Source organism: Macrotis lagotis, chromosome 1, assembly GCF_037893015.1.
Source record: "Macrotis lagotis isolate mMagLag1 chromosome 1, bilby.v1.9.chrom.fasta, whole genome shotgun sequence".
NCBI lineage: Eukaryota > Metazoa > Chordata > Mammalia > Peramelemorphia > Peramelidae > Macrotis > Macrotis lagotis.
Window position 1 is genome coordinate 451,436,981 of NC_133658.1, and position 23,181 is coordinate 451,460,161.

Below are 23,181 nucleotides of genomic sequence, written 5' to 3' on the forward strand. Positions count from 1 at the left end.
ACCTTAAATCCATCATCTGTGTATGTCTTGCCCTTTTAAAATATTAGAATATTCCTTAAGTTCAAGGAATTGTTGTGACTTGACTATGTCCAGTACAGAGTACAGAATGTAGTAAGCACTTAATATTTGTTTGTTGAAGTGATTTGACCCTAAAATATAGAACTCCTGTCTCCTAGTCCAGGGCTCTTTCCAGTACCCCATGATCCCTTCAAAGAGAACTTCCTTTTGCCATACCCTTCTCTAAGAGCACTCTGGTTTTATTTTGTAAACTACTATTTCTGTTCAAAACCCATGTGTCTATTTAGGACAGGTGAACTTGGTTTAGTCTACAACTTATGTTTTACTCCCATGTAGGTAAATCTGGGGGGGGGAAATCTTAATTTGACACATTTCTGAGGTATTTAAGTCTGTTTTCTATAAAGAAATAAAATTTCTAATTAATATTTAAACATAAGTATTTATTCAGAACATCAGTGAAAAGGAAAGGGAATTGTATCTCAGTTCTTTAGTAATTAGGAAATAATTATTTTCTATCTTTCATGGTATTATAGTTTATTTTACCCCTTCTCCCAGTAATTCCTACCCTTACCATGCCTACTACCTGCATATTGAATTTTCTTAAAATGGAGTATGCCCTTCCTTAAGTAGATAGCTACTAAGACAATGAACTATTAAGAATATTGGCAGGATCAGGAAAGACTTCATAGGTGCTTGAACTGAGTCTTGAAGAAGATAAAGAGGGATGGCTTTCAGGACATAGAGGATGGACAGTGCAGAGTCACAGACACGGGAGGATTCTGCCTTTGAATATTGGGAAAGAAGTATGATGAGTCCAGAAAGACTTGGTTGGGGCCAAGTTGTGATTTATTCTGGAGGCAACAGGTAGTCACTGGAGTTTGAAGAGAGGTGGGATTTGAACCCAGGTTCAGAATTAGTGCTTTTTTCACTCTATTCAAATCTGTTCAATAGCATATGAGTAAAGATCAAAGGTTCTGTAGGTCTTGGGAGTAAGCCAGCCCTGGAATTGGCCTAGGAACTAGTGTCAATAAGCCAATGTAGCAAGGGAATTGACAGTAAGGGGGGGTGTGAATTGAACTAAACTCTAGAATTGAATTAGAAAGGGCAAAAGTGACCTGAGCAAGTATTAGGGATGGAAGAACTAGAAACCGATATGAGGGGGGGAAAAGTAGAAAAGGAGAAGATGAATTTCAGAGTTTTAATCATGAAAGTGTTATACCCCTGGGTGTTGCAGGGTGGAGCTGGAGGAATAAGAGAATTTGATGATAAGAACATCAGTGCTCAATGCTTATCCTATATAAGGAGAGGAAATCAAAAAAAGGAGAGAAGATAGCTTTAAGTCCTGAATTCTTTAGAGAGGGATGTGGTGATTAGTAATAATAATAATAACAACAATAATAATAATAGCAGCTAGTACATATGCATATATTTGTGTGGGTTTGTATTATATATATATATATAAAACTTTACATAACTATAAGTAATATATTTTATATATAGAAAAAAATATGTAAAACTTTATGTAACTATTTTATATCAGTCCTGGGCTCTCCTGAATCAAATCCAATGCTAGAGGGTAGCTTCTGCACAGCATTATCTTGTTCAGTTTAGTATGCTGTTTCTGATGTTAATGAATTGCTTTGTCTCAGTTTCCTAATGTGTAAAATGAGGATACTATTTGTCAATCAACTATATATGAAATGTAATATGCTTTATATAGTTATATAGCTTTTGTATACATATATATATTTTATATGTATATATACCTTTTTATATATACAAATTTATATGTATATAACTTTAAGGTTTGTAAAGTGCTTTACATATTTTATCATATTTCATCTTCATAATAACCTTATGAGTTAGATATTATTACTCTACCCATTTCTGTAGATAAGGGAAATTGAGGTAGAAAGTATGTTTCCCGGGATCACACAATTGGTAAGTGTCTGAAATAGGACTCAAATTGAGATGTTGCTGACTCTGGAGGCCAGGGCCTGGCAATGTGGTTTGTCTTAGGGACCTCAGGAATAAATAGGTCCTGAATTTTCCATTTCCCTTCTGGGTACAGGTTCAGAAGACAGAACTTTAGAGGCACCTAGGTGGCGCAGTGGATAGAGCACTGACCCTAGAGGACCTGAGTTCAAATCCATCCCTAGACACTTAATACTTAGCTGTGTGACCTTGAGCAAGTCACTTTAAACATATTACCTTGTGTAAAAAAAAAAAAAGGAGGAAGCAGAAATGATCATTCCTCCCAAACTGGGATGTCTCCTATTAGCTTGAGACACTCTTCTCCTTTCCCCCTGTTTATGCTCTGGCCCATCATTCTGAGTTCCTGGAACATAACATAATAAATACTTGTTGACAGGCCCATTTTTAAGCTCACTTGAGCTGAGGCTCTGTTGTGATGACTTTTTCCAGCTGCAGATCTCTTCGATGTCGCCTGTTGGGGCTGGCCACAGTATTGTCCGGCTCCTTCTCCTGGCCTCCAAGTAGAATCACTTTGGTAGCTGCCTCAAGTCCTTTCTTTCCTGCCCTTTGATCTCAGACCCTGGACCCCACCTATGGAAGTTCCTGTTTGCTTTGTGACCCACTGGTCTGAACATGCCAGACTTTGGTCTTCTTCTCCTTCAAGTCTGTTATTCTCCAACCTTAGCTGGCCCAGACTGACTCCCTCTTCAAGGCCAAGCTCTGACTTCTCTAGCTGTGTTTTAAATATCTCCCTGCTCCTATTGTACTGTAAGGGAGGAAATTACCAGCCTAGGCCCGACTCTATGGTGGTTTTGGAAAAAATGGGCACTTTTTTGTGCTTTGTAAAGAATTTCTAGGCCGTGTAGCAGATCCACACAGTTTCTGAATTTTTATTAGATCTTAGGCAACAGTTATGGTAATAGTAATAATAATAATAGTAATCCAGCTTTCTATAATGCTTTTCTCACAGCAGTCTTGTCAAGTCTTCAGTACAATTATGAATATCCTGATTTCATGGAGGAGAAAATAAAACTAGAGGACCCTAGATCTCTATCTGGAAGGGACCTTAGAAGTTATCAAATACAAACTCCTTAGTACTTAAGGAGGAAAACTCAGTGACCTTTAGTGACTTGTACACTTATGTTTCAGAAAGGGAAGTCAAGACCTGAGCTCCTGAGTCAAATCTAGTGCAAGGATGATCCCTGCATACCACCATCTTATTCAGTATAGTATGCTTTCCCTCAAGTCTGTTGTTTCTCAGTTTCCTGATGTGTAAAATGAGGATAATACTATTTGTTGGTTGGGGCTGAGGGCAAAAAGAGATTTGGGGCAGTGAAATTGAAGACACTCACCTCCCTAGGTTTTTGAGCCAGCCCTTTCTCAAAAACTTGTCTTGCTCTAATCCTGAAGCTAGTCTTTTCCTTTTCTCTGTGAATGGAGGAGTTGTATCCCTACACATGAACTCAGAGAACCTGGCAACAATCCATAGGGAGGGGAAGAAGAAACCGATGCCTCCAGGGCCCTTAAGCACATCCCATTTCTTCTCCAAGCTTTTGTTTTCTCTTGAAAAAGGTTAATCTTTATGACTCTTCCAATGTCTTGTCCATTCCCTTTTTCTGCCCTTTGACAGTGACCATAGCCACCTACTAGAATTCAGATACCCTCACTTTCGTGGTTCTTCTACCTCCTTCTCTCTCTCTCTCTCTCTCTCTCTCTCTCTCTCTCTCTCTCTCTCTCTCTCTCTCCAACTGACTATTCCCTAGAGATGTCTAGGAGAGTGTCTTTTTCTTTCTGTGTTCTCTTCCTTAGAATTTCCATTCATTCTCATTGTTTTAACCCTCTGTCTCATGTGGATGATTCTCCATTTTCTATTCTAGTATTGACATTTTGAGCTGTTACCTGAAAATCAGCATTCCAAAACTAAGATGCTTCTTTATCCCAAATCTGTTGTTCTCCTGCTTTTGCTGTTTCTGTACCACCAACATTCACTTGTGTTCAGGCTCGCTGAGTTCTCTTTTACCTGTCTTCTCTTTATTCTTTTTGCTATTACCTTAGTTTAGATTTTTATTGCCAGTTGTTTGGATAATTGCATCTACCTCCTCACAAATCTTCCCAGTTCTGTTCTCTGTTCCCTCTGTGCACTTCTGACAGTTTTTCCTAGGCACAAAATATTCCTTGGCTTCCTGTTACAGTTTGTTTAGTCTCCTTTGCTTGACTTTGAAGATCCTTTACAGTTTGACTTTTTTTCAGTCATTTTTACTCTCCTCCACAGGTTCTAGCTTCCAGCCCCACTGGACTGCATTTGAACTTCATCTGTGTTCATACAAAACACAGCTCTTAAAGCCTTTCTTAAAGCTCTTAACCTTCCTTTACTATCCCCTCTACAAATTACTGCTCACATAACTCTAATGCTCCTATTCTTTAAATGACTTGTAGCACTTTCATTTGTATTCATGTAATTCTTGTTTGCATATAACTGAATTCTTTGATATACATTCTATAGGTATTTTGAATGGAATTTATTTTTTTTTGTCTTGGATACCACAAAACTGGGTAGGTTCTAAACCTACTTTGCTAGGGTTAATTGTTTTTAATTTTTTATTTGAATTTTTAGGGTTCTTTAGTATACTATTTGCAAAAAAGTGATTTTGTTGTATTGCCTATGTCTCCTTAAATTTTTTCTTGTCTTATTCTTATAATTATTATTTCCAGAACCATATTAAATAATAATTGTAATAATGTACATCTCTATTTTTCCCCTGATCTTATTGGAATGATCTTTAGCATTTCTGCATTATAAATGATGTAAACTCTTAGTTTAAAATAGATACTGTAACCATATTAAGAAATTTATTCCTATGCTTTGTGACTGCTCTTCATTCCTATACTCTCCTTTTCTCTGCTTCTTGTCTTCTCTGGTTTCCTTGAATTCTCAACTAAAACTCTACCTTCTCTAAGAGGCTCTTCTCAGTTTCCCTTAGAGCTAGTGACTTCCTTTTGGGATTATCTACAAGGTATCTTATTTGTTTCTGTCTTGTTTCTACAAGATGTTTGCATATTGTTTCCATTAGATTATGAACATCTTGAAGACAGGAACTGTTTTTACCTTTCTTTGTATCTCTAGTACTTAGTAGTGTTTAGCTAATTTAGGAAATGCTTGGAAAATCCTTCTTGACATTTAATGGTTTCAACATATAAAGCAATATTATTTTCAATATCTTTTCTTGATATAATCTTTATTGATTTTTTCTTATTGATTTGGTCTTTGCAGTTTGCAAAATATCAAATCAACCTTGAATTCCTGGCTTCATTCTATTCTGGTCATAGTTTTTTTAATATATAACTTAGTTTCTTTGGTGTTTTTGCAGCATTGATCTATGATTTATGATTTTTCATTCTCTTATTTATCACTCTTTGATTTAGGTATTTGGACCATATTTTTCCTAGTAGAAAGAATTTGATAGTATTCCATCTTTCCCAATTTCTGCAAACAGTTTATGCAAAATTAGAGTTAATTGTTCTTCAAATGTTTAATAGAAATTGCCTGTAAATTTTTCTGGACTAGAATTGAAAGTGGGAGAGAGGTAGAGGGAGGAAATTTTCTGGACTGTTCTATTTTTTTTCTAAAATTGGATTATGTAAATTTTGTTTATTTTTGTTATAATGTATAATTATATACTTACATTTTGTAAATATGCATACAAATTATCTTATTTGTTAGTTTTTTATCTATATTTGGATAAAATAATATTTAAATAATTTCTTTTTTATCTGTTACTTTTTTTATTCCAGTACAATACAATACAGTATAGTGGATAAAGTAATGGAGTCAGGAAGATCTGAGTTCAGTTCCAGTCTCAGTACTTAGTAGTTATGAGATTCTGAGCACATTACATAATCTCTGCTTGCTTCAGAAGGGAGATAATAATAGCACCCACTTACCCAGGGTTTCTGTGAAGAGAAAATGAAAACATTTTCAAATCTTTATGGCTCTTAAAATACTGTATAAATGCTATTTTGAGTTCACATTATTTTGAGTTAACAGTTTAATTATACTCTCTTTGGTCAAATTAGCTAATTTTTCATTTATCATTTGAGGCTTTAAAAGAGCTGTTCCTACTTTTATTTGTCAATTAAGTGCATTTCTTTGTTTATAAAATTTCTATTTTTGTTTTATTTGGAGTAAAAACTCCAAATTTAAATTTTAAAAAACGGTGCTTTTTCAAGTTTTTTTTTGTTGTTGTTTTTACATGCCCAATTCACTGATCTGAGCTTTCTTTTTACTGTTGAAAGTGTTTAGAAATATAAAGTATTTCCTAAGGATTGCTTTGGCTGTTTTTCCAAAGTTTCAGTATGTTGTTTTATCAATTTTACTTTCTTTGGTGAAATTATAGATTGTTTCTGTGATTTGTTCCTTGTTCCATTAATTCTTTAGCATTGGGGCGGCTAGGTGGCGTAGTGGATAAAGCACCAGCCCTGGAGTCAGGAGTACCTGGGTTCAAATCCGGTCTCAGACACCTAATAATTACCTAGCTGTGTGGCCTTGGGCAAGCCACTTAACCCCATTTGCCTTGCAAAAAAAAAAAAAATTCTTTAGCATTAAATTATTTTTAATCTCCATTTTAATTTGAAGACTTTCTTCAAAGACTTTTTAAATTATAATCTTATTGTGTAGGCCAGTAAATGGGGTGAAATATTGTTTCTCTATGCATTTATTTATGAATTGTTACAGCTTTTCATATGATCAATGTCAAATTCAATGAATCTAATTCAATAAAGATTAAGTGGCTGCTATATATATAGGCACTGTACTAAGAATTGGGAATTAATAAAAAGAAAAGCTGTCTCTTCCCTTAAGGAGCTTACAGTCTAAAGGGGGAGACTGAACAGAAGGAGGCAGAAAAGTAGGGGTTAGGGCCATCTGGTTTTGTGGCATTAAAACCAGGTAGAGCAGCAGATGCAAAATGAGAAAAATATTTCTAAAGATATCATCTATGGCTGAGAATGCACAAATTCCTTTCTTCTCTCAGTTAAAGAGAGATCTGTCATATTTAACTTTTCTAAAATTCTTAATTTCTTTAGATTTAAAAGGTTATTTTGAAGTACCCAACTCATCTTTTTTAATTGTCTATTACTCCTTTTAATTTCATTTGTTTTTCCTTTAAGTACTTGGATGCAGTGATATTTCAGCCTATGACCATTAAGCATAATTCTCTTTTAACCATATCTGTTTTTGTTCTTCTGTTGTCTGATTATCCTGATTACTGTCTCTGCTTTTTTGAACATTTGATTGAAGCATAATAAATTCTGCTCTAGTTCCTCATTTTAACTCCATGTTAATCTTTTTCAACTATATATATACATTTTATAAAGGTTATATTCCACTTTCTAATCCATCTGCTACTTTTCAATCATGGTTCTGATTTTTAATTATGTTTTCCCTTGACTATATCTTCTTACGTTTTTCTTCCTCTTTCACACCACTACATACAGTGATGGAGAAGTTAAGTGTGGGATTGTGATCAACACTAATAATTTATAATTGAAGTAGTCTGATATCTTTTCTCTTTCTCTAGGCTGGTCCCTTATCAGTGGTTCTCAAAATTTCTGTCTCTTCCTTTTGACACCTCCTTTCTTATCTGTTCCAAAGTTAAAGTTTAATCTGCTTTTGATTGTTCCTCCCCAACCCTACCTTGCTTCGTTCTTTTGTTACTTATCTCCACTGAACTTAATATATTTTTACACCAAACTATTTGTGACTTTATGTTCAACCTTTCTTTGTCCAGTTCATGCCTTCTCCATTCCTTTCTCCTTTCATGCTTGGATATTCTTCCTCTTGAGTCCATTTCAATTCTGAGAAGAGTGGGCAGAAATAAAGTAAGAATGAAGCGGGAGGTAAATGCCTTTTCAGTAATGAGAAATAGCTTTCTCCCCCACACTTCATCTTTAGTTTATTCTGCCTTATTTCCTCTCTTAAAAACATAAAAATGGAACCAAGCCACCCTCCATTCTTTATCTTTCTGTATTCCCTCTGTGATCCTAGCTCTCCTCATTAGAATAAAAACATTCTTTTCATCATTAATTCCTTTCTTATTGCCCAAATGCATTTACCTTTAAAGTTCCCGCAATTTCAGTCTTTTTGTCAGGAACACTTGAAAGTCCTCTGTTTTGTTAAAGCATAGTTTTTGGCCTTTTTAAATTGTATCCATCTTTTCAGAATAAATTGTTGCTTTGTTTTTGTATATCCTTATCTTTTGCTTTTAGATGATTATGTTCCAGTATTTTCTCTCCTTTATATTCATGAGCCAGGTTTTGAATGATTTTGATGAGTCTTCTTGCTATTTGAATTCTTCCATTCTAACTACTAGAAATATTTTTGAATTGTTCTACATTGACATTCCTGAGTGTCTTCAATTTGAAGTTTCTGCTAGAGGCAACCAGTGGATTCTTTTTTTCTATTTTCATTTTGATTTCTTTAAATATAAAGTCCAGGTGTTACATTTAGTCATGTTTTAGGGAGTTTGAGGTTGTTCTGTCTTCCCAATTCTTTTTGTTTTGTTTTGTTCTATTTTGTTTGCAAGGCAATGAGGGTTTAAGTGACTTGCCTAAAGTCACACAGCTAGGTGATTATTAAGTGTCTGAGGCCACATTTGAACTCAGGTCTTCCTGACTCCAGGGCTGGTGCTCTATCCACTGTGCCACCTAGCTACCATGTCTGCCCAATTCTTTCATTACTCCATGAACCAGACCATGCCAGGTCCTCCTAACCTCCACTGTTTCCTCAAAGTCTATCCAATTTCATGTTCATTTTAGGAAGTTTGACATTTCTTAAATCATATCTCTTGACCTATTTTCCAGGTAATTTTTTTTTTGTTTTTATATTTTCATCTGCTTTTAAAAAACTCTTCACTTTGTTGTGAATATTTCTTGCCTCATGACATTACTGAATTTGGATTATTCCATCTGACTCAGTTTAATTTAATAGACACTTATTATTAAACACCTTCTATGCCTTTAACATTGGGTATCATAAGTAAGAAAAAGAGACAGTTCCTATCTTTAAGGAGTTTATAATCTAATGGAGGTAGACAATATGCAAAAGGAAAGGAGATCAAAGGAGACCCAGCAGGGGCCTAGTCTTACAGAATTGCTGATGGAGAATGGAGTTTTCAGGATATTTGTTACTTTTGCAAGATATTATGTGTATTTGGGTTTATTTCTTTCAGGCATTTCTTTATTACTTGGGACTGGGTCCTTTGTTTCTCAAGACTGTTTGAATTTGTTGTGGAGTTACTCTCTTTTTCTGTGTTTACCATTTGGCCTTTTCTTTTTTTTTATTTGGTCTTTTCTTAATCCATAATACTTATTTACTGTTTTCTTCTTATTTTTTATATCCCCATTTTTCAGGATTAGAATGTCATCCTTGGGTCAGACCCTGCTCTTTGCTTCATCTGTGATATTGTCTTGTTATAAATGCCCTCTGCAGCCTGGATTCCACTGCCTCTTCTGTCAGAGGCTAAGCCTTGGGCCCATTTTCTGATGGAATTGTGAGTTTGGACTCGCATTTATGTTTGGACCTTATTTCCGTATCTGTCTCTTTTCTCTTTGCACAGTTTCAAACCAGGAATTGGCCTCATCCCTTGCTATATCTAGCAGTCCAGCTTGGGGTCAGTTTTACTGGTGGTGGCTTCTTGCAAGCCCCCTGGTGTCTTGTTGCCCAAGCATGAGCTACCAGGGTATGGAGCTGCTGGACATCTCTGGGGCAGTTTCCCCACATGCTGCATTGTCCAAGCCCTGCACTGACCGTCTGTCTTTCCTGCTGCAGCTCCAGCCAGAGTTGTCTGACTGCTGTGGCTTCTGCTGCCCTCCCTTTGTCTCTACTCAGCTGCCTTGGACTAGAAGGAGTCGCTTCTTTGGTTTTCTTTCCCATTGCTCCTTCTAGCACATTTCTGGATCTTCACTAGAGTGCTTCTGAGTCCTGCATTATGCCACTCGAACTGGAAGTCTGGACTAGTTTCTTATTTGTCTCTTTGTCTCCAGACTTCACCTCCCATTTCCCTTCTGTAGACTTTGAGTCATCCTACTTTGCATGACCTTTCCTATTCGGAAACTTTTCCTTCTTATGTACTTGTGAATAGCCGGGTGATGCAGTGGACAGATCAACAACCCCAGAATCAGAAAGACCTAAGGTTCAAATCTGTCCTCAGACGCTGTGTGACCCTGGACAAGTCGTTTAACCCTCCTTGCCTCATTTCCTTATCTGCAAAATAAGCTGCAGAAGGAAATGACACACCATTCCACTATCTTTGCCAAGAAAATGGAGAGGTGGACATGACTGAAATGACTCAACAACAAAAGCCTTTATTCATTTTTAAAGTCTATTTTTAAATCTATTTTTAAAGTCTATTTTTAAAGTAGGTATTAAATAGAGCATGATGGTACCAAATTGCTCTGCTTTTCTTATGTCCTCTTTTGAACTTCCTTCTGTTCTCGTTTAGGTATGTTGTAAAAGTTTCATTGATGTTCTTTTCTTTCTTGTCTTTATATTTGAATCACTATTACTAGCCATTCATTTCCTAATAGCTCTCTATATCTTCCCCTCACCCCATCCTTTCTAACAGATTAGGATAATCAAGCAAAAACATATTTGAATCATTCCTGCCAGGAAGTGGAAGCATGTTTCATTATTATCTGGAATCATGATTGATCATTGCATTAATCAGCATTTTGAAGTCTTTCAAAGTTTGTTTCCTTAATGTAATTATAGTCATTGTTTAAATTGTTATCCTAGTTCTATTCATGTTACTCTGCATCATTTCAAAACAAGTCATTTTAGATTGTTCTGAATCCATTCTGTTTTTATGATGTAATAATATTCCATTACATTCAAATAACACGTTTGTTCACTAGTTCCCCACTTTATTTCAGACTTTTTGTTTTTGTTTTCTTATAATTGCTGCTCTAAGTATTTTTCCTATATTGCGTCTTTTCTCTAGATTAGACTTCTGTGTTATGCTTATTAGAGATATCATTGAGTTAATGAAAATATTCATTTTAGTGACTTTTGGTTCAGAATTATTTTCCAGAATATTCAGAACAGTTCACTGCTATCAGTAATGATGTTTCTATCATTCCAGAAACTTTATAACTTTTACTATTTCCAAATTTTACTCTTTTCCAGTTAGCTAAGTCTGAAGTTTAAACCTCAAAGGGGTTTTGATTTCCATTTCTCTTATTACTGATACTTTGGACCATTATTTCATATGGTTGTTTATGGCTTATTTTCTGAAATCCCTTTATATCCTTTTATCACTTTTCCATTGGAGAATGACTTAGGACTTTATATGTTTGTATTAATTTACCATATATTTTGGGTAGTATACTGATCTTTATTGGTTGGTTGTTTTTCTTTGCTCTCAAAGAGGGCCAAAATAGCAACACTATATAAAAATCAAGTTTCAGTGTGTCCAGTTGTGGCTAAATGGACAAATAATATGAGTTCAGAATGCTCTACCATTAGATTAGGCACAAATAATATATGTGTGAACATTTGGGGTGAATTCTCTAAATTTGCTTATCTTGAATTTTTTTTTTAATTTTCAATTCTGCTTTGCTCATGAAGTGCAGCACCTTCTTTAATGAAGGTAGGCCATGCTGGGTGGCCTATCCCAGTGTCCCAAGTCACACAATCAGTTCCAAAGTCCTTCAGAGAGACTTTGAGAGGGTTCTTGTATTGCTTCTTCTGATCACCATGAGTGCTTGCCTTGGGTGAATTCTTCACAAAATTGTCTTTTAGGTGAGTGTATGTTTGTTACATGACTTGGCCAGACTTGGAGTTGTATTCTCTGCAGTAGAGTATGAATGCTTGACAATTTAGTTCTAGAAAGTACTGTGGTGTCCAGCACCTTGTCCTGCCCAGTGATCTTCAGAATGTTCAAATGGAGACAATTTAGTTCCCTGGTATGGAGGTTTCACAGGTGTACAAATTTTGACAAATTGACAAATCCATTATCTTTGCCAAGAAAACCCTAAATGGGGTCATGAAAAATCAGACACAGCTGAAAAAAACTGACAAAAACAAAATTTTCCATGTAGAAGTTATCAAAAAGGCCCATACAGATAAGTGTCTAACTCCTAAAATCTCATGAGAGTCCTTCTCACTCAGGAATGCACTTTGGAGGATCCATATAGAGCAGAAACTTTTAAGGGATGTCTTAGAGTTGGGTAGAGCTGAAAAGTCTCTACTGCTCTGGGCCTGCCATAAGCTAGCCATACTTTTTATTTTCTTTCTTATCAGTCCTGGGTTTCAGGAGTCACTCCCATATCCCCCTTTCAGACTGGTTCTGTGCCTTGTCCCTTCATTTCTAGACTGTATATTGAAAGAAGAATTTTCTTAGGACATAGTTATTTCTATCTGCTGCTCAAATTTCTCCATCCTTGTATGGAGGAGGGAGTTGGAGAAAGTGGACACAGAAAAGAGTGGTCTTATAGCTAAAATCTAAACCCTTTCAAACAGGGTTCTACCCAGAGAGCAGGATCTGGTGTGCGGTGAGCCATGTGGAGACCACATAGATCTAATCATTTTTTTTAAAGATTTTATGTATTTTGAGTTTTACAATTTTCCCCTAATCTTACTTCCCTCATCCCCACCCCCCACAGAAGGCAATTTGCCAATCTTTACATTGTTTCCATGGTATATATTGATCCAAATTGAATATGATGAGAGAGAAATCATATCCATAAGGAAGAAACATAAAGTATAAGAGATAGCAAGATCAGACAATAAGATATCAGGTTTTTTTTCTTCTAAATTTAAGGTAATAGTCCTTGGTCTTTGTTCAAACTCCACAGTTCTTTCTCTGGATACAGATGATATTCTCCATTGCAGAGAGCCCCAAATTGTCCCTGATTGTTGCACTGAGTGAGTCCATCAAGGTTGATCATCGCCCCCATGCTGCTGTTAGGGTGTACAGTGTTTTTCTGGTTCAGCTCATCTCACTCAGCATCAGTTCATGCAAATTCCTCCAGGCTTCCCTGAATTCCCATCCCTCCTGGTTTCTAATAGAACAATAGTGTTCCATGACATACATATACCACAGTTTGCTGAGACATTCCCCAATTGAAGGACATTTACTTGATTTCCAATTCTTTGCCACCACAAACAGGGCTGCTATGAATACTTTTGTACAAGTGATGTTTTTACCCCTTTTCATCATCTCTTCAGGGTATAGACCCAGTAGTGGTATTGCTGGATCAAAGGGTCACATAGATCTAATCTATTAAACCTAATTCCTTTAGGAACTGAATGTCATTCCCTGTAGACCTCCACTGGGAAATGGGTTGCAATGTCGATTCCTTTTTATGGAGTTAGGTATACCTTAGCCACTTAAAACTGGACAAAGCAGTCTCCATGTGAAGACTGTTCTCTCAGCCAGCTTTGCAGTACTAAACCTTTTGAGAGCTCCTAAACCAGTGACCCTCGGCTGCAGGGAAGGTCTCCATTGGCTCTGTTAAACCACTCCCTCATCAGTGATTGTTGCTATTTGAATTTCTCTTATAGCTTCTCCAGTTCCTTTGGTGAAAACGGCCCCCTGCTTCCTTTCCATCAGGGATCAACCTGCAGCTTTCTTATGATGGGTTTCCAAGCCTTCTTCTCATTTATGCTCTCCTTTTCCCTCCATTTTTATATGGAAAGACCAAGTCTGAAGGACCCAACTCTATTTGGGTATGCCTTTTTATATTCTTTGTGACCAGGAAACCAAGACACTGTGGCCAAAAACCACCTTCTATAGCTCCCTCATTGATTGATTCACTATCCACCCACTCATTTTTCTAGACCTTTTCATCCCTTCTCCAACTCCTCTCCCCACCCTATCTACTGAGAACCTTGCTTTTCATTGAAAAAAAAAATGAAGCTATTTGCCATATTTCCCTCCTCATATACTTTTTGCTATTATGGCCTTCTTCATCCCTGTCTCCATGAAGAGGTGAACCTTTTCTTTGCTTTCTACACATTAGTTGACTATAAATACAAGGCAGTTTGAGAGGAAAGACAGTAGCAATTGAGGGGATCAGTTTTTTGTAAAGGAAGAGCTCTTCTGTAATGTGGTGGTGAAGACAGAATTGATACCAGGTATGAGGAGCTTGGGGGGATTCAGGGTCAATTGCAAGGAACAGTGACAAGGTCAGTTTGCCTGGCTGATAGTGGGGAGTGATGGAAAATGGACCTGGAAAGATAGAATGGGCCACTAAAGTATCATGTCTGAGGAACAGCAGAGACCAGAGGTCAGAGTACGGGGGTGAGAGGTGGAAGAGTTCTCTGTTACAGCCACAGAGAGGGTCCTTCAGACTTGGCATTTCTATATGAAAGAAGGAGGCAAAGATGGGGCATCTACTCAAGACTGGCAGGTTAGGAAAGGGCCAGGCTATGAAGGGCTTTAAATGCCATTTGGATCATGGAGAGAGGTAATAGGGAGTATCTGGAGTTTATTGAACAGGGAAGTGACATCATCAGATCTGTGTTTTATAGGAAGATTAATTTGACAGCTGAATGGAAGATGGATCTGAGTGGGGAGAGAACTGAGATAAAGAGATCAGTAAGCTATTGCAATAGTTCCAGTGTGAGGTGATGAAGACCTGCACTAGGGCGGAGCCAGTATTAGGAGAAAAGAGGGATATGAGAGATATCATGAAAAAATGAGAGGGCTTGACAGCTGACCAGACATGGAGATGAGAGAGCCTGGAGACTCAGAGATGGATCCCTATGTTGTGAGTCTAGGGTGCACTCCATCATAAAGATGCTGAGAAGGGAGGTGTTGCCTGGAAGAAGAACGATGATTTTGCAAATGTTGAATTTAAGATAACTATCAGACATCCACTTGGAGATGGCAGGAGAGGTTAGAGATGGCAATATATATCTCAGACTCATCAGCATAGAATCCATAGGAGCTTATGAGATCCCTGGAGAAGAGGACCTCAGATGGAGTCCTGGCAGATATACCCACTATTATTGATAATGACCTGGATGAAGATCCAGGGAAGGAGATTGAGACATCCGATACGTAAGAGTAGAACCAGGAGAGAATAATGCATCTTTGTTGTATATAATAGAAAGCATTGGCATTTACATTAGGAAACCATTCTGAGCTTCCTAGCTGTGTGACAGTGGTCAAGTCCTTTAACCTCTCAAACTGTTTCTTCTGCTGAAAAAAATGGGAATAATGAAAATATACTAGAACTCTTATGAGGAAAGCATTTTGTATGACTGAGATACTATGTACAAGTCTGACCAGGTCAGTTCTCTACTTACAAATCTTTGAGAGCTCTTCCTCTTTACAGGATCCTGGCATTTGATGCCTCTACAATCTTGCCCTGCGTCACTGACCTCTTCTCCTATTACGTCCTGGCTCCACCAACTTGGATCACTCGTCACCCCTGCATCCGTCCTGTTTCCTTCTGGTTTCATACCCTTGTACTTATTGTTTCCACTGCATGAAATTACTCCATTTTCTATCTGTCAAAGGTCTAACCATCTTCCAAAGTATATCTCAAAAGCCATCTTCTCCATGAAAAACTTCCTTTATTATTACCCTTTATAACTAGTTACAAGTGATCACTGAATCTCAAGAGCATTCTTTCTTGTGTTTTCTCATACTCAGCCTTATAATTGTCTTTTTCTCTTCCTAGATTATGAGCTTTCAGAATGAGAACTAGTTCTCATAATAGTAATTGTGTAAAATAATTACATAAATAGTGATTCAGTAAGTTTTCACAAGTACTTCTTCAGAACCATATTATGAATAGTACAAGTTTGAGAGAGAGGCAATAGCAATGGAGGGGATCAAGAATGACTTCTCATAAAGGTGGTACTTGAGCTGCACCTTAAAGGGAATACTGTAAAGATACTCTGTAAGGGTAGAGGAAGTCGGAATTGATACCAGACATGGGGGACAGTTGATGCAAATGTATGGTATTGAAGGATGTAAAAAGGAAAACTAGAGGAGATTTTGTCATCTCCCATGGAAGACCTGTGATTCTAATGCAAGTCTGTCTGTCTGTCTGTCTCTCTCTCTCTTGCAAGGCAGTGGGGTTAAGTGACTTGCCCAAGGTCACACAGGTAATTTTTAAGTGTCTGAGACCAGATTTGAACTCAGTCCTCCTGACTCCAAGACCAGCGTTCCATCCACTGTGCCACCTAGCTGTCCCATGCAAGTCTTTTGAATCCAAATCTAGAATACCAGTCATACATCCCACAGATTTATATAGATACATGATCTGTATATGTGTGTGTGTATAATATGTATATGATCCATATTACCCAACTGAGGTTTCTGCCCACAACAGGTTGTCAGAAATCAGTCATTTGAACAAATTGAAGTAGAAATTGAAGGGATGTCTATCTTTGGAGTCTAAAGCAAACTGGTCACATTTAAATTGTTCTCTCTTCTTTGTTTCTAGCGCTCGTTCACCCTGATAGTGGAGGCCTGGGATTGGGATAATGGCACTCAACATGGTGAGTATATTTATATCTGTTAAGATTCTCTTGATGGCATGATTTGTGGGAACTTGCAGGTTGTGGGCAGGGAGACAAGGCTGGGACCAAGTGTGGTCTTCAGAGACCAGCGGAGCCAGAGGTTATTTTGACTTGCTGTTTCCCAAGAGAGATGGGAAGTGGATTGCCTGCTGACCTGTAACAGCTCAGCTGGCACAGAGTTGTGGAGGGCTGGGTCTTGTGCAGATTGAGGTTCTGGTGAGGTTCAGAATGCAAGAGTTTCCTATAGTTACATTTTTCTTTGCAAATATGGAATAGATTAGTGTAGTGTGGGAAATTGATAAGAGGACTATGATTAATAAACTTCCACCAGCTCACCTGATAAATCACAGGATGTAATTGGAGAAAGTTAAGGTGCCCCCTTCCATTGGCACAAAGACCAAAAGACACAAAAAACGGTTTGATTTCTCATGAGTTCTAAGAAACATAGCTCTTCACCTGGGATGCAGTCTATAAAAATGTCTAAGTAAATGCAAAAATGATAAAAACTACCTGACTGAATTTAAGATTGCCCAGCCTTAGGAGATGATTTCTAATAAACCTCAGTTCTTCTATTATTTTTGAGAACTCTTTTTGTTCTTTGGTAGGGGATGGATTGAAATTTTCTTTTTGCCTTTGCTTTTTTTTTTTTTTTTTTAAGTTTAGGGAACACCTTGCAAACAACAATATAGGTGATGACCACCACTGGTTTAATTGTATAGCTAGGTATTTGGGGGGTGGGAAGGAGGTGAGTATAGTCTCCATACCCATCATCTCTGACATCTTGGGTCCTCATAGAGTGATATAGACAACTGTTCATTTTCCTTTGCTTGAGAATTGTGCCCAATGGACTTAACAGAACTCTGTTATGAGACACCAGGGGAGGTACTTGAAAGGACAATGCTTCAACTCCCCCAAGTTAATAGAGAGCCATCCAGAATTGGGAATATAAACAAATATGCTGAAAGAATCTCCTCTGATTAGCAAATATTTAACTGAAGTGGGGGGGGGTGTAGTAGAGGGTTATTCAGAACACCACTGATCAATTAAATTTCTATCATCCTGATAAAAATCACAGAATATAAGGGGGCAGGTTGCAGAGTTATTAAAATCTTAACTGTAACATGGAGAAGTCCTTCATTGAAACTTAATGGAATTAGAGGACAGTTTTCATTACCCCTTTGAGGGTTTAGCTAAGTTTCTTGAGCATACTTGATGGATTTAGAAGGCATGGTGCCAACATCCTAGACCCTAATGTCCCTTTAAAAATCTGGACACAGTCTTCAGTGGAAGCAGGAAGCTGAAGCAGGAAGCAGCTTTGAGAAGATAACACTGGCATCAAAGAGCTATGAAGGAAGAATCCAGTTTCTGAGCAAGGAGAATCTCTCGTTGCTGTCCTCTGCCCTCTGGAGAGGTGCAGTGGAAGGCAAGATTGGTCCCTCTTCTGCCATGCCACCCCCAGTTGGCCCTGGTGCTTTTCAGTGGAACTTTTCGGCAGGACCCCTGGCAGCAGAGAAGAGAACCAGGTGTGAAAGAAGAGACTGAACTAGCAAGCTCTGGCCATTGGAAACTGAGTGTGCAGAGTCCACTGAGTGATCTGCCCAGTTAGAAAAACTGAGTCCAGGGGCAGCTAGGTGGCGCTATGGATAGAGCACTGGCCCTGGAGTCAGGAGGACCTGAGTTCAAGTGCGGCCTCAGACACTTAATAATTACCTGTGTGACCTTGGGCAAGTCACTTAACACCAGTGCCTTGCAAAAAAAAAACAGAAAAGCTGAGTCCAGAAGTGGGTCTGTGATGACACCACAGAAAGAGAAAGGACTTTGGGGTTCACAGGCCCTGGAGATGTAGGTTGCCTTGGTCACATGTATTTCTGTCTTTTTACTTCTTCACTAGAGTACTCCATGTGTAAGCCAGCTCTTCCTACTGAGTTTGATGTGTTGGTGGAGGAATGTCACAGTTTTATGAGGGCAATATTTTATAGCTACTTATTGTCTTATTGGTTGACTTCTTAAAGGAACTCATGAGCCATTGTTTTAGACAGGCTCAAAGACCTTGAATTTAAGGCAATTGGCTCTCATAGAGACCCAGCCTGTGAGCGTGAGTTTGGATTGCTCTGAAGGAAATAACACAAATGGAAACAGCTGTTTTGAGGTTTTTGAGTTAAGGACCTAGGTTGGAATCCTGGCTCCAACATTTACTAGCTATCTGACCTTGGGGAAAATCACACAAACTCTCTGTGACTCAATTTTATCATTAGTAAAATGAGCGTAATAATACTTTTACTAACAGAGTTATTGAGAGGAAAATGCAAACTTTAAAGTGCTGTATGAATGTGAGCTGATATTAATATTACTAATAATATAGTGCCTTTCCCAAGCCATATATTTTCTATTTCTTGAGCACTGTTCTCAAACCTGTAAAAATGGAATTAATAATCCTTGCCTTGCTTTCTTCTCCACAAGGTAAAGGGAAAAGAATTGAAACTAGTATTTCATTGGTATAGAGAGCTCCTAGTCAAGAAAATCCTTTATACTAGGCAACTGGGTTCTTGCCTTGCTTTATTTAGAGTTGCCTAGAGCAGAGAGATTAGGTAATTAATATATGGGGGAAGGATTCAAATCCAGATCTTCTCAACTTTCAAAGTTGACTCTATCCATCAGTTAAAAAGTGCCTTGGAAATTAAGAGTATTATGGAAACTATAGGCATCTAGTTATCATCAAAGAACTGGAACAGAGTATGCCAGGGTATACCAAGGAGGATACCAAGATAGATGTATGTATACTTGCATATCTTTATAAATAACATATTTTATGCATATATAAATTTCTACATTATATATTTTACACATATATGCACATACATTTTATTTTCTTATACATCATAGTTTTTCAACTATTTAACCATTAGATCTTTGAATTGAATTTCCTAAATTTTAAGACTGAAACCCGGGGCGGCTAGGTGGTGCAGTGGATAAAGCACCGGCCCTGGAGTCAGGAGTACCTGGGTTCAAAACCAGTCTCAGACACTTAATAATTACCTAGCTGTGTGGCCTTGGGCACTTAACCCCATTTGCCTTGCAAAAGCCTTAAAAAAAAAATAAAGACTGAAACCTGATTAAGGAATGAGTCAAGGATCCCTGGCAGATGACCTTTTGGCTAAGTGGACTCTATATTAGGCATCTCTGTCCACTCAGTGAAGGACCCCTTCAGAGGCAGAGTCTCTTTTTTTGGCTGCAGATCTCTTTTCTGCCACCAACTACATTGATCATGGCATCACCTTGCAAACTTGCACAAAGCATCAACCTCTGCAAAGCTCCCCTTCCTGGGCAGAGGGGAAGGTGATTAAGTGTGTTGTTTTTAGTGGATGTTACCTGCAACCAATTAGCTGTTAAATATTAAGTGCCCACTAGGTGCCAGACCTTGAGCTAATCCTTATCCTCAAGGAACTTACAATCTAATGGAGGTGGAGTGGGGGGGGGGGGACGACGGACAAAAGGCAAACAGATATGTACAAATAAAGCTACATGCCAGATAAATAAGGGATCATTAAGGGAAAGGCACTGGGTTTAAGAGGTTGGGAAAGGCTTCCTGACCAAGATGAGATTTTAGCTAGGATTTGAAGGAAGCCAGGGGATTGGAAGAAGGACATTCCAGGTATGGTGGACATGGCTGGACCTTAGAGATGGGGTGGAGGGTCATGTTTATGGAACGGCTAGAGGACTAGTGTCTCCAGGTCAAAGGTAACATGGAAGGAAGAGATAGAACATAGACCCCAGAGTCACAAAGATGTGGATTTAAGGATGGACTCTGAAACACTGGTTTTGTAACTCTAGGCATGTCACTTAACCTGTCACTTCTTCAGGAAACCTAGAGCAATAAGCTAAAGAGCAGTTGTTGATCTCTTTTAGCAGAAGGGGCTTCTTCATTGGCAATTCTGTAGACACACAAAAGTACAGCTCTGTCCTTCCCCTCCATCCCACTATATATATAGATATAGATATAGTTTTTAAGTTTGCAGTGCATTGTATATGCATTATCTGATTTCAGAGCAGTCTTGTGATGTGCTTACTTCAGACATATATCCTTTGAGCATATAGCTTGTGCTTTCTACTGAATTGGAGATATGATGGTACTTCTCTCTGATCCAGTTGTGGCATCAAGAGTGAGTTTTGCTCAAAAACAAGTAGACTTAATGTACTAAGTTGAATAAATGAGAATTCCAAGTTAATTAAATTTGTAACCTATACTGAGCATTTCCAACAACATTAAGATTGCATAGTGCAGGGGCAGTGGGAAGGAAAAGGAAACTAAATCTGTTTAGGATTGGAACTACATAAATATGCATGTGTGCACACATATACAATACAAACATGTATATACACTCACATATACACATATACTAGAACCTGGAGTTCTGGTAAATGAAAAGCCAACCAGTCGATCTGTTTGGAAAATGACTAGATCATTAACTTGTTCATCATTTGTTTTTTTATTTCATTCAATTAAAACAAACATTTATTGAACAGTAACCATGTTCAGGGTCCTATGTTTGACTTTGGGTTAGTAAAATAGAGCAAACATACTTTCTCCTCTAAAGGGCTATACTGGGAAAAGGTCAAATATACTCACAGAGATCTATTCTGACAACTTTTCAGGGTTTTGGGGTAAGCTGTTACAATGGTACATGCGCTTGCACATAAACATTCGCAATTACTTATTGTCCCCCCTAAAAGAATGTAGTTTTTTTCCCCTTTTCTTTTCCCTTCTCCTTGTTTCCATTCTTAGATTGAATAAATTAGGTTTTTAAAGTGGAAGGAATTGCAAGTAATATATATATACACACACACACACACACACACCAATTGATCAGTATCAGTAGTAGTGGAAGAATGCATACTATAAATCCTATAAAGGATTGCTCCAAATCACTAGGAAGAGAAATACAAAAAAAAATTCCTGAAAACTAAAACTTTACACTAGTTCATTCATTCTGTAATACAATTTGAAATGATGCTAACAAATGACTAAAATGTCCAAGCAGCACTTTTAAAAAAGTAGTATCAAAGAACTAGAAACAAAGTAGATAGTCATTTATTTAGGAATGGTTAATCAAATTTTGGCACAAGAATGTAGTGGAATTGTAAGCAAAGTAACATGTTGAACACAGAACAAGAGAAAATTTATATGAACTGAAACAAAGCGAATGCAGAAACAGGAAATCAGTAATATAAGATAACTACAACAACCCAAATGGAAAGAAAGAAAAACAGCAAAAACAAACAACTAAATATTGTATCATTATATTGATCGATTTGGCTCCAAAGAAAGGATAACATTTATCTCCCTCTCATCACAGAAGTGTAGATGACTTTTGGTGTGGGTGTGATAGACATATTATGAAACTGAGTTGAAGGTGATGGTTTATTTTACTGAACAACTTTGTCCCTCTTCCTTTTTCTTTTTTATTCTTTGTTATATGAGAGATAGGAGAGGGAGAAAGAATATCTTGGGAAATGAAAGTGATGGTAAAACAAGACAAGTAAAAACTTAGCAAGAAGAAAGTGGAAAGAAGCGGGTGAGTTTGATGGTGGGCAGAGTAGGATTCCACCCCTTTTTTGGGGGGGGGGGAACCACTTCCTCCTGACTCTGGTCCAGTTCCATAATATTTCCTCTGAGTTGCCCTCAGCCTGGTTTCCTGCCCCGCCTTGTTGCCAAACTCTAGACAACAAAGCCTTCCTCTAGCGCAGTAAACCCTGGACCTCCGGAGGAAGTGTCCACTTAGGCACCAGGCCTTATAGCTTTTTAAAAAGAGGTGAACTAAAAGGTCGCTATGCTGTTTCTCCTGCTCCAATTCCCTTCATATTTCTACCAGAATAATTTTCATGTATAGTCCTCACAATATTATTATTCCAGTATAACTCTTTGGTGACCCCTGATAGCCAGCTTGGTAAGTTCCCAGACCTCTGCCTGGCATGCAGGATCCTCCATGTGGAAGCACTGACATCACCCCCCCACTCTTACCTCATTTTTGTTCATTTTCATTCACTCTCTGTCCATCAGTCCTTCGAGGCAAATTCTCTTTGCTTGTTTTTGGTTTTGGTTTTGGTTTTAGTTTGTCTTGAAAAGCAATAGGGTAGGGGTGGCTAGGTGGCGTAGTAGATAAAGCACCGGCCCTGGAGTCAGGAGTACCTGGGTTCAAATCCGGTCTCAGACACTTAATAATTACCTAGCTGTGTGGCCTTGGGCAAGCCCCTTAACCCCGTTTGCCTTGCAAAAACCTAAAAAAAACCCAAAAATAAAAGCAATAGGGATAAGTAACTTATTCAAGGTCAAACAACTAGATAGTTATTAAGTGTCTGATGTCAGTGTTCTATCCACTGCACCACCTAACTGTCCCTTAAATTCTCTTTGACTACCCTATGTATACCCCTGCTCATCTGTGTGCCTCATTTCCAATTGTTTCTTCTACCTGGAATACCCTTCCCCAGTTTCTGTCAATTAAATTGTTGTTCTTTCTTTCTTTTTTTTTTAAGGTTTTTTTTTTTTTGCAAGGCAAACGGGGTTAAGGGGCTTGCCCAAGGCCACACAGCTAGGTAATTATTAAGTGTCTGAGACCGGATTTGAACCCAGGTACTACTGACTCCAGGGCCGGTGCTTT

General features: G+C 37.9%; 1 protein-coding gene across 4 annotated transcripts in view; it reads left to right on the forward strand.

Moving 5' to 3' along the window:
- Positions 1–23,181, forward strand: part of JAG2 (jagged canonical Notch ligand 2) — a 142,209-nt gene that overhangs the window by 55,996 nt on the left and 63,032 nt on the right. For all 4 annotated transcript variants that reach the window (XM_074213477.1, XM_074213478.1, XM_074213479.1 and 1 more), the window contains one exon: positions 16,450–16,504. In XM_074213477.1, the coding sequence (XP_074069578.1) occupies positions 16,450–16,504 (55 nt within the window). The remainder of the gene's footprint in view (positions 1–16,449; positions 16,505–23,181) is intronic.